General features: G+C 32.2%; 1 protein-coding gene across 1 annotated transcript in view; it reads left to right on the top strand.

Moving 5' to 3' along the window:
* Window positions 1-11,703: 11,703 nt before the first annotated feature.
* The window catches only part of LOC127710994 (ankyrin-3-like), a 37,932-nt gene continuing 31,630 nt past the window's right edge, over window positions 11,704-18,005 (top strand). Inside the window, exons 1-2 of the mRNA XM_052216936.1 lie at window positions 11,704-11,816; window positions 14,407-14,685. Coding sequence (XP_052072896.1) covers window positions 14,472-14,685 — 214 coding nt within the window. The 5' untranslated portion in view covers window positions 11,704-11,816; window positions 14,407-14,471. The remainder of the gene's footprint in view (window positions 11,817-14,406; window positions 14,686-18,005) is intronic.

Raw genomic sequence — 18,005 nt, 5'->3', positions numbered from 1 at the left:
TAAAGAGGCACCCAGTGATTGAAGGAAGCCTTTACATTTTTAGTAGCAAACAATTTGAAAGAAATAACACATTCAGTCTTAACCAAATTCTTATGTAGTGAATGACACATTTTAGGAACATTTGATTTTTCAAATGATCAAGATTTTATATCCATTGTCAATTTAAATAAATAGGCAACACGGTGTTTATAAGTGTCATGTGTATGTCCTTGTCTGCTTTATTAAATAATGGGAATGTAATGCTGGTTTGATGGAAAAGAATATATTTGGAAAATGATATAGGTCATCGTTTATTCAGCTTGATATCTCTGATTAGTTTTTACAACCACTGGATCAATGCCACTGCTGATGAATTGTTCATTCCGAGGGTATCTACTTCCTATAATTTAGCACTATTACGTCTACGTGAAATATCATTGATATGTTCATTCCAGTAAATTTAATGATAAATGTTGAATCATTCGAAACACGAAGATCGTTCTTCACCTAGGCAAAGATTGCCCTAACCGACTTGACACCACTTTTCTGGATTTGGTTTTATTGCTCTTCAAATTTTATTTCAATTTTGCCTCCAAACTGCTTTTTTAGCGCCACTGATGAATCGTGTGTAGACGAAAGGCGCATCTGGCATTCCAAATTGTAAGTATATATAATGATTTTTATACCTGTGTAAGAATGATTTCATTACGGAACTATACATTTAACGAAATTCGGCTATCCGGTGGATTTCTAATTTTCTCTTTTCCAGTTGTAATCATTGCCAATAACTTGTCATGCTACAGACATATGTATTATCATCTACGACTGTTGTCACATCCTCAGGTATCACAATAAAGTGGATTTCATATCGCGCAAGACAATATCCACGTCATCAGGTCTCTGGTGGAAAGTTATACCATATTTCCATTTTTTTTTATTAATAATTACTATCATGACTATAGCGAATTGTAATTTATATTCCTCTTTTTACATGTTTTAATGGTTTGAAAGGAAAACGAATAGAATATTTTTGGGTACAGTTTATGACAAAATCGAAGCTAATCTTATTTTAAGCTTGAACTTAATACAATTCTATACTGACATTCATCAATTTTCGCATATCTACCAATTTTCGTGGATTCAGGGGGGAAAGGGGGGGGGGACGTTTTTTATGAACATTTCTTTTCGTTGTTTTTCCCAATTCTGCATTTGAGCCTATATGAAATTTGTAATGTGTTGAACTAAATGGAATATTGATGTATTATCAAGTATTTGGATCCCACTTTGCCAAACGAATTATGATTGAAAGACTTCGAGATTTTTATGACTGCTGTCAGTTTGTTTTCTAGAGCAAATGGATCTACAACGACGTTCCGTTTTACACTTGCATTTTTATTCCTCGCCATGGCGGAGAGGCATGAAGGTTTATCCTATTCCGTCGGTATGTATATACGTCCCTACGTACGTAAATCCTGAAATTGCTTTCCGATCTCTTTAAATTTCCATGCCCAATTTTAATTTATGCACAACGCTTGTAACTACCAAAACATAAATCAACTTCCAATGTTGGTGGTGTCACTTTTATCGCTACCGAGTAATGTCCATTTATAAATGAACAAATTGGTGAATTTGCTATTATGACTGTATTAATGTGTATTATGAGAACAGTAAACCAGAATAGATTCAGACATATTTGAATGACAGTTACACTGACATATCATTTTTTTGAATAATAAGAGTCAATAAAGTGAGATGTGGTGTATATGTCAATGAAATAGCAATCCAACGGCAAATATAATAAAGGCCATCTAGAGTGCAACATACAGTCTTCAAGAATATATGAACTTGTCCATCTTAGGAGGATATCTTTTACTGCCTACCAAGATTGTGTGAGGTAGACGAATACAGCCTTTAAATAATCAAATTGACTTTTTATGTACAAAAATAGGCAGATCTGTCATATTTTGACTTCATTGACTAGCTGCTTTCATTTGGATTCAATTGGAATGATACCAGCTTAATAAGACTGAACAATGCTATTTGTTGTAAAGACACACAAACTTTTCACTTTGTGTAGACATGTGTGAAACATATTTCAATGTTTTTTTTTCCAAAGAATAAAAATCTGTAAAGCTGGTAAAATTTCTGAAGAGTGCGTTATTTTTATATTGAAAAATCCTTTGTACAACAAAAAGTAATTACTTGCAAATTGAACCTTTCATACCTTTTGTTTCATTGATAAAATAACATGAACTTGTCCACTGTCCAGTTTGATGGTGAGTTTGATTACTATATACTCTTGTGTGTGTAAAAAAGTATGAGGGAACGAATTGGGGGTTCTTTATTTCTGGTTTCTTTTTGGCCATTTTTCTCTTTTCTATTTATTTTGTCTATTATTCCCCAGTCTGTAACCCTATCCAGATCCTCATCCTCCAGTTTAAAACATGATTTCTGTCGAAAGTTGAACGCGAGACATAGTTTTACAATCCGTGGGTGGTGCTGGCGATGGCGTTAACTTTTTATATAAAGCTATAAATTTGAGAAGGTATAAGACCTGGATGCTTCATACATAGTATGCAGATACCTTATGGTACGAAGTTTCTGTCTGACATATGTCTAACTTGCTTGACCTCATTTTAATGGTTCAGAGCATTCTTACAATCACCCAATTTTTTTGACAAGTTAAATTCTCTCTTAATTTGTGTAATAGGATATCTATATTTGGTATATGGGTTATTTGCAACGTCTACATGTCAAGCAGGTAAGGTTCACTTGACCTCGATCTCATTTCATGGATCAGTGAACAAGATTAAAGTAATGTGGTCAAATGCGTATCTCAAATACTATAAGCAATAGGCCAACTATATTTGGTGTATGGAATGATTGTAAGGTGTACATGTCTGGCTGGTTGGTTTCATCTGACCTTGACCTCAATTTCATGGTTCACTGGACCATGTTTTGTTTGGTATATTTCTTAGATACTATAAGAAATAGGTCAAATATATTTGGTGTATGGAATGACTGTAAGGTGTACTTGTTACACTGGCAGGATTTATCTGACCTTGAAGGTTTGGTGCCATCAAAACGTTTAACCCCGCTGCATTTGTTTGCACCTGTCCTAATTCAGGAATCTGATGTTCAGTAGTTGTCGTTTGTTGATGTGGTTCATAAGTGTTTCTCGTTTCTCGTTTTTTATATAGATTAGACCGTTGGTTTTCCCGTTTGAATGGTTTTACACTAGTAATTTTTGGAGCCCTTTATAGCTTGCTGTTCGGTGTGAGCCAAGGCTCCGTGTTGAAGGCCGTACTTTGACCTATAATTGTTTACTTTTTTAAATTTTGACTTGGGTAGAGAGTTGTCTCATTGGCACTCATACCACATCTTCTTATATCTATTAACCTCATTTTCATTGTTCATTGGTTAATGTTAAATAATCATGGTTTGGTCTATTTCTCCGACACTATGTACAATAGGTCACTTATATTTGGATTATGGAATGATCGTGAGGTATACATCTTGCAGGTTGTGTTATTTACAAGCAATTGTATCAAAACAAATCTGTCATTTCTCTCTTCCAAATTTTCCCCTAACACTTATTTTGACATTGACTGCATAGTCATTGTCATTAAAACCTTAATATAAAATTCACAAAAATATAAAAAAGAAAGAACTTCTGTCCACATACTTATACTCTTACCCGAATAATGTCAGCCATGATATTTTCACCAATTCCGACTGAACTCAGATCATTCTACAATAATGATTTGAAACCCTCGAACAAAGTTTTATAATCATTTACATGTATGAAACTTTCAAATACAATACACAAAAAAACCCAGTTTATCCACAAAAACATAGTACTATTATCCTTTCAATAAAATGGAACTATAAACAACTGTCATATAAATGGAAGGCTCATACAAATAAAAATCAGGTTTAACCCACAATTTTCTTCGGAAAATATCTGTATCAAGTCAGGAATATGACAGTTGTTTATATTCGTTACGTACGTTGGTTGATATAGGCTAACTTGATTTTGTCAGGTTTTATTGACTTTCTGTTTTTTTTTAATTTATTTTGGAGTTTGTCATTTTGTAAATACCCTTTTCAATTCTTTTGAATTTTGTTTCTATGAAAAGTAAAATAACAAAAATAATGAATTCTAGGGAAAAATAAAAACTGAAAGTCCCATATCAAATGGCAAAATCAAATAAAAGCTCAAACACATCAAACGAACGAAAAACAAATGTCATATTTCTGACTTGGTACAGACATTGAAAACAATTTTACATAAAAATAGCATAAACGCGAATTTGCAATTTATTTATAGACATATTTAAACGCAAAATACGTGTTTTAAGAAACTAAACTATACCAGACATTATAAGCATGATAAGGTCGCCATTTCCGCAGATTGGGAAGTCAGATGTTCAGTTGTTATAAATTATAAAAAAAACACTACATTTAAGAATTGACATTATAAGATAAGATCCATATAAATAAACAACATTTTATCGTTATGGCACAAATGATATAGTTTTAGGCCAACAGACTATATCAGTATGACCTCTCGTGGGTACGAGACAAATATGAACGGAACATCCGTTTTTCATATAAAAAAAAGTTACATTGGCTCCCAACGTGGTTTTAGAGATGGGACTCTAATATCATTTAGTTATCGAACTTCACCTCCGATTGCTTTGAATTTTGTTACACATACAGTTTTGTTCTATGGAAAATAAGTAGCAACTTTTGAGTGGGGGTTCTGAACCATTGACTGAACCCTCTCTGTTTGTTAAAGAGTTTATATTATCAATCACAGTTTATTTTTTCAAAAGTTGATTGGATTTGAAATGTTTGATGTTTCATTAAAACCAGTTAATAGTTCTGCATATGCATAAAAGCGACTTTTAATGGAACTGTTTCTGAAGAAAAAAACATGCATTAATACATAAAGGTCAACACCAAAAAACACGCAACAGGTGTAAAAAGTCTATTCAAATTACACACCCAAGTATTGACAAAATAATGAAAACATGTACATTTATCTTTAAAAAATAATGAAGAGATTTCGCATTTTGTCAAACAAATGTATAAAGCAAATTTTACTACCTGTCAAAAAATGTGTTACAGACCACCTCCCGTCGGCGTCCGTCTGTTGTACGCACCAAAAGGGTTTGAGTCTTTTATTTTTATAATGCTCGTATAGTAATCATTGACATTTCTTCCATGTTCGTAAACCGTGAAATACCCTATACACATTTAAACGGTAGATCTGGATATTTGTTAGACAAGTGCTTTTGCTTAATTTTCAGAACCCTCAGACTTTCGACATCAAATTAAGAGCATTTAAACATATGATAAAAAAATATGAAAACAGATGTTTTGAAAATATGCTCTTATCTGAGGGCATTGGATATCTCTTTTGAAGATAATACGTTATTGTTTTGTTTTAACAAAAAGTACATTTAGAAATATTTGACTTAAAACCGAAACATCAATCAATTGTAAAGGAATAAATATATACTACAAGTTAAACATTGAATTTGAATAAAATTAGATTCAAGTACAACTTTTTACTTCAAAGTTTCCTCAATCTATACAGAAATATTGTCAAAACGAGGTTTAAATATCGAAGTCTGGACATCGAGTGTCCAACAGGAGAAAATCGATTCCCGCGAAAACTTTAAGGACAACACACAAGTTAAATACAATAGTTAAAAATAGACAAGGGTATTTACACATTCTATAAACGTTACAGGTGGTCAAGGTATTTAAAAACCCCGTTGTCATGAAGGTTGTAGTACATTTGTAGGCTGTTAAATGCCGCAGAAATATTCAAGTTATAATTGGATCATTAAAAAGTTAATCCGATTAATTCTAAACAGTTTATACAGTCACAGTCAAGAGTTACAGCAGCTGGATTGAAGACAATAGTTTTAGTTTTTTTTAGGATGATTGTATTTAAGTTATAATTTTTGAATAGAGTAGAAATCGCTCAGAGAAATCTTTTTTTATTGATTGCACTTATATTTTTGCAAGTTTATTTTAATCGTTAATTTTCAATACAATTATGTTGAAATAAAGTTACATTTTCGTCTGCTAAATTTAGTTAAAGATAATAGTATTTTCCAAAGAGTTTATGTAGTAGAGAATTGATAAGAAGTAGTTGATTCGTAAACGATAATCAACGAGCGACTTTAGTTGCAAGTTGGTTATCGTTTCCGAATCCACTACTTCTTATCAATTCTCTAGCTTAACCCATTTCTAGTAAAAAGGCAGTCTGTTTTACGTTTTGACAATGAATCAACGATATTTCATAAAAATAGTTTCGTATTTTGTCTTTTTTATTCTATAATAGCTGGAAATGATTATATCCACACGGTTCACGTCTATATTTAAGTTAACATAAGTTTAATATAACTTAAATGGGTTGTTAACTCCCCGTTTTATTACCAGATTTCATACTTGTATATTTATATTTCATTTAATGTTTTATCATTACAAAGTATTTAAATTATATAGATTTTGGTATTTATGATTTATTCAAAAAGATATATATAAATATACAGAATTTATTTATCTTTTTGTGAATAGTTAAAAAATTCTAATTACCAAATTTTGGAAACCTTTGAAATTTACATATATAGTATTTAGCAATGTGTGATTGTTTACAGCTGATTAAGGATTGCCTACAATTTAACCGTACTAAGTCAAATACATATATTTAGCGTAGTTGCCATAATACAACAATTTCATGATGCTCCAGTTAATTATTCTTTCCGAAATAAATAAAATAATTGCTTAAGATATTTTTTGAACAATTATACATGAATTTTTTTAAACTGTTTCCCTTTCATTAAGTTTAGATTATTTTAACGTTATTACATTTGGCATCCATCGTAAACCAGTCAGTACACTAGTATTATCTGTGGTACGCATTCTGAATCTCCAGCAGAATTGCTCTTGCTACAGATGTACAATGTATAATTATGTCAATTTTATACTTTTACATTCAAGCTGTTCATAGCCGTGATCGTCTAGTCGTTGGTACCGAAAGACATAACTGTGATATTAACAGTGCCAAGTTCAAACCTTGTACCCGAATTGAAATTTTTTCATTGTAATTTTTTTTCTCGACAAAAATATTGTTTTAATTTTAGAGGTATTATATACTGCATTTTCGTTTAAAGGCGATGATTTGTTTCTGGTTTTACTGTCAAAGAAGTACTTTTACGGTCGTAGCTTATATATCACACTTTATTCAAATTAGAGTCCGTTCAATGTTCATGTTATGTATATTTGGACCATTTAAAATCAAACAAAGAAAAAATTATTGATAGTACGATATCATTATAAGACTAAAACCATAAGTAAGCATTTGCTATGACGAAAAGGAAAAGTCCTTGTACGTTAAAAGTGACAAGTGTAATGGGCATATGGATGTTTATTTTATCAAGGAATTGTACTAATATATACAATTCCTTGATTCTCTAGTGTTTAGAACTAGTGTTAATAGCCACAATCGTATAAAGACCCATCGGTTCATTATAACGATGTTGAAAATCGACCAATGTTCAAACCTGACATCGTGAAAAAACTCTTTTTTAAGATATTTCCATACTGCTATATAACTATACTCAAGAACGTTCAAATGTAGAACATAATCTTCCTTAAAAAATACGCCCAAAATAAAATAATTTAAATGAATTTGAAAAGAACATGAACAAATCCAGACATAGTATATATATTTTATTAGATAACAAAAGCGAATTATCTCTGAGATAGAAATACAGTTTATTGACATGTATTGGCAGTTGAGCGCTTTAAGAGTGTTATTTAAATATTGATTTATGTCAGCACTCGTGGTATAGTAGTATCATGCATAGAAAAATGAAGAAAATACGCGCGAGTTCGAACCCTTCATAAGCCACTCGTTTTTGAGAGGATAAAAAATCGTAAGTTAAAAGTTTAATGTTATAAAATAAGTTATCTTAAGTCAACGAAGTGGTCAGTGGATTCTTGAAAAATAATCTACTGTAAGAACAATAGATTGACGTCAGAGAAATGGGTTAATACAGTGTAGAAAGTTAATCGTTAATCTTAACGGGATTCCTAAATTTTATGACACCTTCAGCGGGTCAGTCTAGTCATTCAGAGTTCAAATTATAGTCGTCTGCAATGCAGCTGTGGTATTTAATTAATTTGTTTTGATAATCTCTTGGAATCAGGTTAAATTAGTGTGAAATTTTATGTCTAATGTTGCAGACGTAAACAGTTCGTCTTTATTATGCGATAAGTTAACATCGAAAACAATGTTGTGAAATTGTAATACAAAATGATTGTAAATATTGTAAATATTCGATTAAAACGTAGTTATTAGCAAACATTCGAGTTAGTTATATGTTATGGATATATGAACGTTTATTCCACTGATCAATTCAAATCGTCTCCGTAACAGCAGCAGTGGTTAAAGTACAATTTCATTTTAATAAGATTAAAACAGATGACTAGGCCTATTTTCATACACCAATATCAAAATGTCAGATATATAGTCTTTCTTTATTTCATGGAAATGGGAAAGGGGGGGGGGAGTATTTGCGGTAGATCAAAGTTTCCATACAGTATATGATGATCAACAACTATCACATTTCCTTTCCCCATCCATCTCGACATTACACTAGACTTGTTCCTTGCAAACCGTTTAATCTTCATCACCACATGCCTTTCCTTACCCTGTTATCAGGGTTATCAAAGAGTGACGCAGTCCTACGGAAAAGAAAAACTTATGATAATTAAAAAAAAGAATGTAAAGAATTCCAACAAAAATTCCTAAACAAATACCCCGAACTGACTCCTAGAGAGGAATTTAAGTATATACTCGTATGGGCCGACCATACGCGTATCGGACCATATGAGTATACGAATATAGTCATGACCATACGCGTATGATCAAAATACTCTATATATAGTCCGGATCATGTACACACATGTGCAGTCCAAATTAAAGACATAATTAAGATTTGATATATGAATATTTATGATTACATTTTGTAATACTTAAATAAGGAGTGTCAAGATATATGTAGGAAATTCAATTACTCATCAAAAGATGTGCTGTGTGGATGCAGTATAATGTGTCCCCGTGCTTGTGGTGTATGCCCTTATATTTTACATTCGTTCAATGTGTGTTTACTTGTTTTTGTTAATATTTCTTTCTGATCGAGTTAAGCCATTTCAATTGATCTTTTATAGTGTGTCTTTCTATGTTGTAATGTTATACTACTGTTTCAGGTTAGGGTGAAGGTTGGCGCCTGTTAAAACATTTAAACCCGCTGCATTTGTGTGCACCTGTCCTAAGTCAGGAATCTGTTGTTCAGTGGTTGTCGTTTGTTGATCTGGTCCATAAGTGTTTCTCGTTCCTCTTTTTTATAGATTAGAATGTTTGTTTTCCTGCTTGAATTGTTTTACACTAGTCATTGTGTGACCCTTAATAGCTTGCTGTTTGGTGTTAGCCAAGGCTCCATGTTGAAGGCCGTACTTTGACCTATAATGGTTTAATTTTTACGCATTGTGACTTGGATGGAGAGTTGTCTCATTGGCACTCATACCACACATTGTTATCTCTATTTTATAGATTATCTCATTTCGGCGTCCGTCTGTTATACGCACCGAAAGGGTTTGCGTCTCATACAGTTTAATTCCTGCTTGTATAGTTATAATTGATATATCTTTCATGTTCTTAAACCGTTTTTTTTTGTTCAAGTAGTTATGTGTTACATTGTATAAAATTTTATTTTAGTTTAGTATCACAGGCACTTGTCTCTGAGAAAATACTCTAAATACCTTTAAAATTTAATTAGCGGTATATAGAATATATTTGTGAGAGGCAAGTGCATTTGCTCAATTTTCAGAATTGTCAGACTTTCAACGTCAAAGTAATGGCATCTTAATAATGACCAAAAAGATACTAAAAGGGTTGAGGTATTGAAAACAGGCTAACACCAGAAGGACTCGGATATCTTTTTTAAAGATACTACGTTCTATTTTGTCAGGAAATTATGAATTTAGAAATGTTTGACTTAAAAACCGAAACATATATCAATTGTAAAGAAAACACAAGTAACTCTAAATCAAACATTGCAATTGAATAAAATATCATTACAGTACGTAATTACCCACAATCTAAAGAAATATCGTCTGGATGATGTTTAGATATCGAATTCTGGACATCGAGCCTTTATCACACGAGAGAAACTATTCCCGCAAAAAAAACTTAGGACAACAGCGATACAATGTAATAACTAAAACTAGACCAGGGGATTTACACATCCCAATACTTTACAGGTAGTCAAGGCATTTAAACACCCCGTTGTCATGAAGGTTGAAGTAGGCCGCTAGAGGGCACATGAATATTAGAGATATAATTTGATTGTCAACAGCCAATCCGTTTGATTTAAAACAAAGTTCTTCTGTCTTAATATAGTATATAATGATCAACAACTGTCACATTTCCCCATCCATCTCGACAATACACTAGATGTGTTCCTTTCAAACCGTCAAAGCCCCATCAATACTTGCCTTTCCTTACCCGAGTACAAAGTTTATCAGACCATGATACAGTCTACGTTGAATCACAAGCTGCTGCAAACCAATGGAAAACAGTAAAACGAAAAATACACCTATGGAAAAGAGCAGATAATGAAAAATGGAAAAAATGGTGTACAGAGTTCCAACAAAAATTCCTAGACTATACTGTCGTCTATAAAAAGAAATGTACCGCTCTTACTGAAATCCTAGACTCATCAGTGCTACCAAAGTTAACATTAACCGCTTAACCAACCCTTGAGTACATTAGAGATAAATCACTATCATGACGAAAGAAAGGGATCTATAAATAAATTAAGGGACAAAAAAAAAAAAAAAATTAAAAAAGCAAACAAAGTATAGTCAACTGAAAATCAGGTAATTATAAATATATGATATAGAAAAAGAGGAATTCGGTCTAGGACATTTCAAAGGTAGAGTTGAGCAGCTGATATCTCCATTAACCAACTCATTTCATATGTTTTGAACAAGTTGAATATTAAGAAATATACAAACCTTAACATATATTTCCACCCCCTTCCTTTATCTCCTGGACAACGGGGGCGGGGAGGGTTTAGACTGAAATCTTCTGTCTCCATATAGTATATAATGATCAACAACTGTCACATTTCAACCAGCCGTCTCGACAATACACTAGATTCGTTCAGTATTGCCAGACTTTCAACGCCATAGTGTTATGGCATTTAGATAATGATGCAAAAGATATCAAAATAATTGATGTATTAAAAAAAAAGGCTCACACCAGAAGATCTCGGATATCTTTATTAAAGATACTACGTTCTTTTTTGTAAGGAAACTATGAATTAGAAATGTTTGACTGAAAAACCGAAACATATATCAATTGTAAAGAAATAATTAGTAACTCTAAATTAAACTTTGAAAATGCATAAAATTACATTAAAATTAAAATCTTATGAAATATTGTCTGGATGATGTTTAGATATCGAATTCTGGATATCGAGTCTCTATCACACGAGAAAAACTATTCCCGCCAAAAAACCTAGGACAACACCGAGGTTAAATATAATAACTAAAGATAGACCTGGGGATTTACACATCCCGAAACGTTACAGGTAGTCAAGGTATTTAAACACCCCGTTGTCATGAAGGTTGAAGTAGGCCGCTAGAGGGCGCAGGAATATTGGAAATATAATTTGATTGTCAACAGTCAATCCGTTTGATTTAAAACAAAGTTTATCCAGTCACAGTAAAGACTTACAGCAGCAGCGGTAAGTTTTAAGTTTTATCTTAAAAAAGATTGAAACAAAGGCAAGGCTTATTTATAAAGTAACTTTACTTTCGATTTCACAGACTTCACAGGCCAGCTGTCTTCTTTCTTAATCACCTTGGAAAAGGGGGGAGGGGATTGACCGATTTCTTCTGTCAAATGTAGTATATAATGATCAATAACTGTCACATTTCCCCATCCATCTCGACAATACGCTAGATGTGTTCCTTTTAAACCGTCAAAGCCTCATCAATACATGCCTTTCCTTACCCTAGTACAAGGTTCAACAGACCATGACGCAGCCTACGTTGAATCACCAGCAGCTGCAAAACCAATGTAAAACAGTAAAAACGAAACATACACCTATGGAAAAGAGTAGATACTGTAAAATTGAAAAAAATGGTGTACAGAATTCCAACAAAAAATTCCTAGACATACTGTCGTCCATAAAATAAATGTGGCTAGACATCAGCACCGTACTTATGGACATCCTAGACTTATCAGTGTTACCAAAGTTAGCATTAACCGCTTTAGCCAACCCTTGAGTCCAAAGGAGATAAAATCATTATCATGAAGAAAGAAAAGGATCTATAAATAAATCAAGGGAAAAAAATGAATTAAAAAAGCACACAAAGTATAAGGCAACTGTAAGTCAGGTAATTATAAATACACGATATAGAAAAAGAGGGACTTGGTCTAGGATATTTCAAAGGTAGAGTTGAGCAGCTGATATCTCCATTACCCCACTCTCTTTTTTTACCTATTTTTTCTCTATTCCTCCTTTGTTTTACCCTCAAGACCCTATATTCTGCATAACACCCGTACATCTCTCATATGTTACCAAGCAACAATTAGCCACATATTGTGGCGGATCATTCCTACATAGTAAGTGCCCCCTCTCAAGTCTATATCATTATTTAAAAAATTTGGATAAACTGCACATGATAAAAAAATGGTTGAAAATGTGTTCAATTGTTTAGTTTATGGTGCATGTGGTGTTGGAAACCTGAAATCTAAATATATCTTATGACTGATGTGACGATATCCGGAAGCTACATGTTTTCCTTCTTGGCTGTAATAGATATGTATGATGTCCTGTGCGATTGGAGATTCTTGTTGGGTTTTGTCTCGCCTGCTACGAAATTTTATATTTACAATATTTGAATTTTGGCATTACAGTAGATTACCATTAATGATCGAGAAAGGTTGCCTTAAAAAGCTTTTAAAATTTAGATAAACGTAATTTAATATTAAAATATTCATTACCAATCCTACTGAAAGCATTTAAGATCAAAGAAATCGAAGACTGAGTAATTAGCGATCGCTGATTACATATTCTTTGCATAAACATACATATCAAGGTACATGTATTTCGTCTAAAGGTGAGTAATGACTTAATTACCAGTGATAGACAAATTGATAAATTAATCAAAATTTTACATTAAAAGGTGCACTGATGTTTTACATGGTCAACAATTTTTCTAATCCCAGGGGGGTCACGCCAACGTTTGACCACCCCTGGATCCGCCTCAGGTGAAAGAACATATGAGCATTTGCAATCACTTTGTGTCCATCGCCATAGGACTATGGTCCGTCGTCGTAAATGTTTTTAAAAATTTCTTTTTTGAAACTGCTGGGCCAAAATACTTCGCGACGTTTTCTGGATGTTTCACACGGTAAACTTAGCTTCGCGTCAATTTTAACATATCTGTGCCATGTGCCAGTTGTGGGCCATTCTGTTCTTACTAGTTAGGAACTTTAAAATCAAATTCCATAGGTACATGTATTCTTTACTTTCGTATCTCAGATTCTCGCTTATTTAATTTTCTATGCATATCAGAAAGTACAACAGCTATGTATATCATTTATCGATACTGTATTGGTCATCTACAATCTTTTGCGATATCTCTCAAATGATAATGCATTTAAACAAAACAACAAATATTTTGAAAGCAATCTATGTTTGAAATTTAACAATGTATGATTTAAAAAAAAAAAAGAATTGTTTAAAACATGTTTGTTTATTAGGCTTATGTTTTATCTGCAATTTTTGTTTTATCCTGATGTTATCGTGTATAATTATTTTCACAATTCGATTTGGTTGAAAATATATTGAAAATGTCCGGAAAAAGTATAGTACATGTACTTGTGTTTCATACATTAGAAAATGGAAGCATGTTTTTAAACAATATAACCAATATAAAAAAATATACCTATGACAATTCTGCCTTAATTGGTACAAAGTTGATAAATATCTTCCCTGAATTGACCTCACAATAATTTTTTGAAAATACTTTTTTGATAGGAAATATATATTGTTAATGTTATCGGAACACGTGTTTGGCTTCGGTATATTTTTGTGCTAGGTTGTCTGTTAGAACGATTGTTTTTTAAGCTGATGTCAGGTTTTATATAAATGCATATGCATTCAGTAACTTTTAGTGGAAACAAAAAATCCGAAATATGTATCGATTAATTTGATATTAAGTCCGTGAGCCGACGTAAAATAAGGAAATATAGCTTTTTGTACTTTCAATGCAAGGCTTTGTTATTTAAGAATATTATGTCTAGAAAAAACTTTTATTTTTCAGAATGCATGGACCAAAAATAAAGCATGTACTAGGTTTAAATTGTATACTGAACGAATTTTAAAATGATGGCACCCCTTTTGAAAGAAGAAGAGAATTATGTACGATTAGCTTTGTTGTTGAAAGGAGTGTCACCTAGAGCAGTTCGTTTATATTTTAACAAAGAATTTCCACCTAAAGATCTACATTCAATGCTGAATACAAAAAAAAATACTCTTTCTGGCTTGAAACGTCAGAGAGTTTTGAACCAGGCTCAGTGGAATCTTTTGTTTCCAATAAAAGGTATGTTTTATAAGACTGCAGGTAATGAAGGTAATCGAAGCGTATTGTTGTTCTTCAAAACTGCAATAATTAAAAAAAATAATAATCTTAAGTTGACTATACAACGTATGTTTGATCGCAATTTTGAGCGCATTAACATACATTTCTAATGCAATTCGTTTGGAACGATAATTTCCATTGGACCTTGACAAATATTTTGAAGTGTTAGATTCCACATTCTACCAGTTCGTAACTATGGAAAGCCACCATTTTGAATGTCGATTTTTTTTATATATGTAATTTACCAAAAAAAAATAAACAAAAAAGTCACATTTTGTGCCCCAAAATTTTCTTTTTTGTCAATATTTAAACCATTCAAAGTGTGCAAAACGTACAAATACGTCTAGTGTTTATGTTTGACATAGGGAGTATACATATGACGTCACATTGTTTAGATGCAAAGACGATGTAACAGTTTCGCGGGCTTTTTCATTTACGGCATTTAAAGCCAAAATATGTACTAAAATGGAATTTATTTTAATACGTGGCATCAGAAAGGAGATTAAAACTTGACTTTACCATCTCAAATATCTGATTATCTAGCTCCACTAGGCGTCGCTATAACTCTTTTGCGACAGTAGAATCTACGTTTTACATCGGCCGAGCTTATAATACAATGCAGTTATCTTCTGAGTATTCTTGAAGTAGCCTGGACTCCTGGCCAAAAAGTGATTTATATGAGCATCTTTTGAGCTTGAATTATTCACATCAACTTTGAATAAAACGCTTTACTGTCTCTTATCTGTTTTGCTTAGAAATTAAGCTAGGACACCAGCGTTTACTTTTTTCAACCAATGATTACCCCACTCATCTATAATATATCTACTGTTAAGTTTGTGAATTTCATCGAGATTGATTAAGCAACATGATCAAGTTGTTGGCTAATAATAGTATGCAGGATCATTTGTTCTATTAGTTTGTACAGAATATAATTATTTATGAAATAAATAGAACAACATATTTTGCATATGGTTAAGTTTACATTCAATAACTCATGTTTTAATATTACATTGCAAGGATAAACTGGAGGTATTGTAAGCTCTGCTACCACAACTCCTTGCACATTTCATCAATTGCTAAGGGAAATCCCTTGGATAATGTGGATAAAACAATACAAAATGAAGGGTTTTATACACTGGGAAATTCTAATTAGGGGTTTAAGAAAGGAAGAGGAGATAATATGTACTGTAGTCTCTGGATATCGCATTATTCAGTTCATTCAAAAGAATATATGAACTAGGAAGTGCAAATGTAAATCTTTGAGTTAGATATTGTGAATGTTTTACAAAATTTTGTCAAACGGCTCAGGAGCAGAGGCAGATACAAAAGTGGGACTGAAGTACGAGTGCACCGACAACCTTATTCGGACATGAACCACCTGCTTCAAAAAGTGGGGGATGATAAAAATTGCCTTTACATGATACAATTACAGACAACCACTGGCAAGATTACTGGCTATAGGACAGACACATAACATATGGTGGGGATTAATCTAGATTTTGAGCATCAAATTACTCCTTTATGCTTTTAAATCTTCAAATGTTAGTATACGAAGGTAATGTCAGTGAGACAACAACTAAATAATATAACAATTCCAAACACGAAGAGCTCAACTTATGGTCTTCATCAGTAAACCGAGGTCTTTACAATATTTCTAAACTGCCAGGTGTCTAAAGAATTGGGAATAAATGTAGCAAACACTATATAGATCTGTAATCATCACAAATGTTCTCAAATGTTTTCAAATGACAAAAACTTAGTATATAAAAATAGAGAGTTATTTACGATGTACTTTGCTGTTAGATTTATGGCAATTTTTTCACATATCGCACACTAACTCTAGTATGACTATACTGATGTCCTCAAAACTTTACATTACTATTGGGATCGATAAAAGGAAGCTCCCTTTCCAATTTTTTATTTTCTGTTTTGTGGTTTTAGAGTAACAGGACTTTGATTGTCAGATTTTAGTAAATTTTTTATCTGTCGTACAATAACTTGAGTTAGCTTGGAATGATTTACTAGAAACTTTACATAATTGTTGGTCATTGTTGGGGTTGATGAACATAACACAGATTCGATTAAATTGTTTTCTGATATATATATCAATATTTATCTTACCTCCTATACATTTCTAGGAGTATCATTGGTTAAAAAAGAACATCTAGTTTTAAATGTCACGCACTAGCTCCAGTATGTTTGGATAAAATTACTACGAACTTAATAGTGTTGTTAGGATTGGTGAATGTAGACTAGCTTTTGATTTTTAAAATATCCTTGTTTGTCATTCCGGAGCATTTAGACATTTAACAGTCAAATTTGATGCAATATTTATACACCTAAGATTTTCCATATGGATGTTTTTCTACGAAGCCATTATGTTTGCTTCTGATTTAATGCCTTCTTAATATCCCTTTTTATTCTTGCAACAATTATAATATGCACAGTAAGAGCGTATCATGTGCTCCTTGACACAGCTGCTTATTTATTCTTTTTTTCTTTTAATTTTGATAAAGTTTCATTAAAATATCATTTGTACCTCAAACATTATTTGTAACTCGAAATTTAACTTGTCTTCTAACTTGAATTATTACTAAAAATTTGATGGGCTGAAGTATTACAGCTTTAAAAAATTTCTGGATCTGCTTTTGAAATCTATTAAAATACGAAATATTTCTTGAAGTTTAATTCAAACTCCAACTCGAAATGTGACTTAAGCTCAAAGTTTAACAGCAAACCCAACTTTAACTCTGACTCAAACTCTGGCTTGAGTTTGAAGTATAAGTTGAAACTTTAACTTAAACTTCAACTCAAGCTGGAACTATAAATCGAAATCAAACTCGAACTTTTAACTTGGTTAAGCACACTCCTACAGTAAATCATGGTAAAACTTATACAAGTCATGTTAATTAAATTGAAGATGTAAGTAATATTTACTTGTAGAAGTACATTTGTAAGATTTTAATTTTTATTACAAGATTTGAATAAACTCCCCTTAATTTTACTTATATGAGTAATATTTTTGACAACATCTTGAATTCTCAAGTTTTTGGAAGTTCAAAATATGCCTATAAAATTTTTTGTCCTGGTTTTTTGATTTTTTTAAAGTACAGCTTAACCTTTTATTGCCAAAAACACATGAAAAATAAACAAAGAAATCTACTGTAAATACATGTTAAGTTACTGTGAAAATCCTTCAAAAATGCTCCCTTTAGGCTGGTAAATGAGCAGTGTTTTGAAAATAACAGACACATGATATTTTCATTGTCCATGACATTATA

The sequence above is a fragment of the Mytilus californianus genome, unplaced genomic scaffold (genome assembly GCF_021869535.1).
Source record: "Mytilus californianus isolate M0D057914Y unplaced genomic scaffold, xbMytCali1.0.p SCAF_8, whole genome shotgun sequence".
Taxonomy (NCBI): Eukaryota; Metazoa; Mollusca; class Bivalvia; order Mytilida; family Mytilidae; genus Mytilus; species Mytilus californianus.
This window is presented reverse-complemented; position numbering and strand designations above follow the sequence as displayed.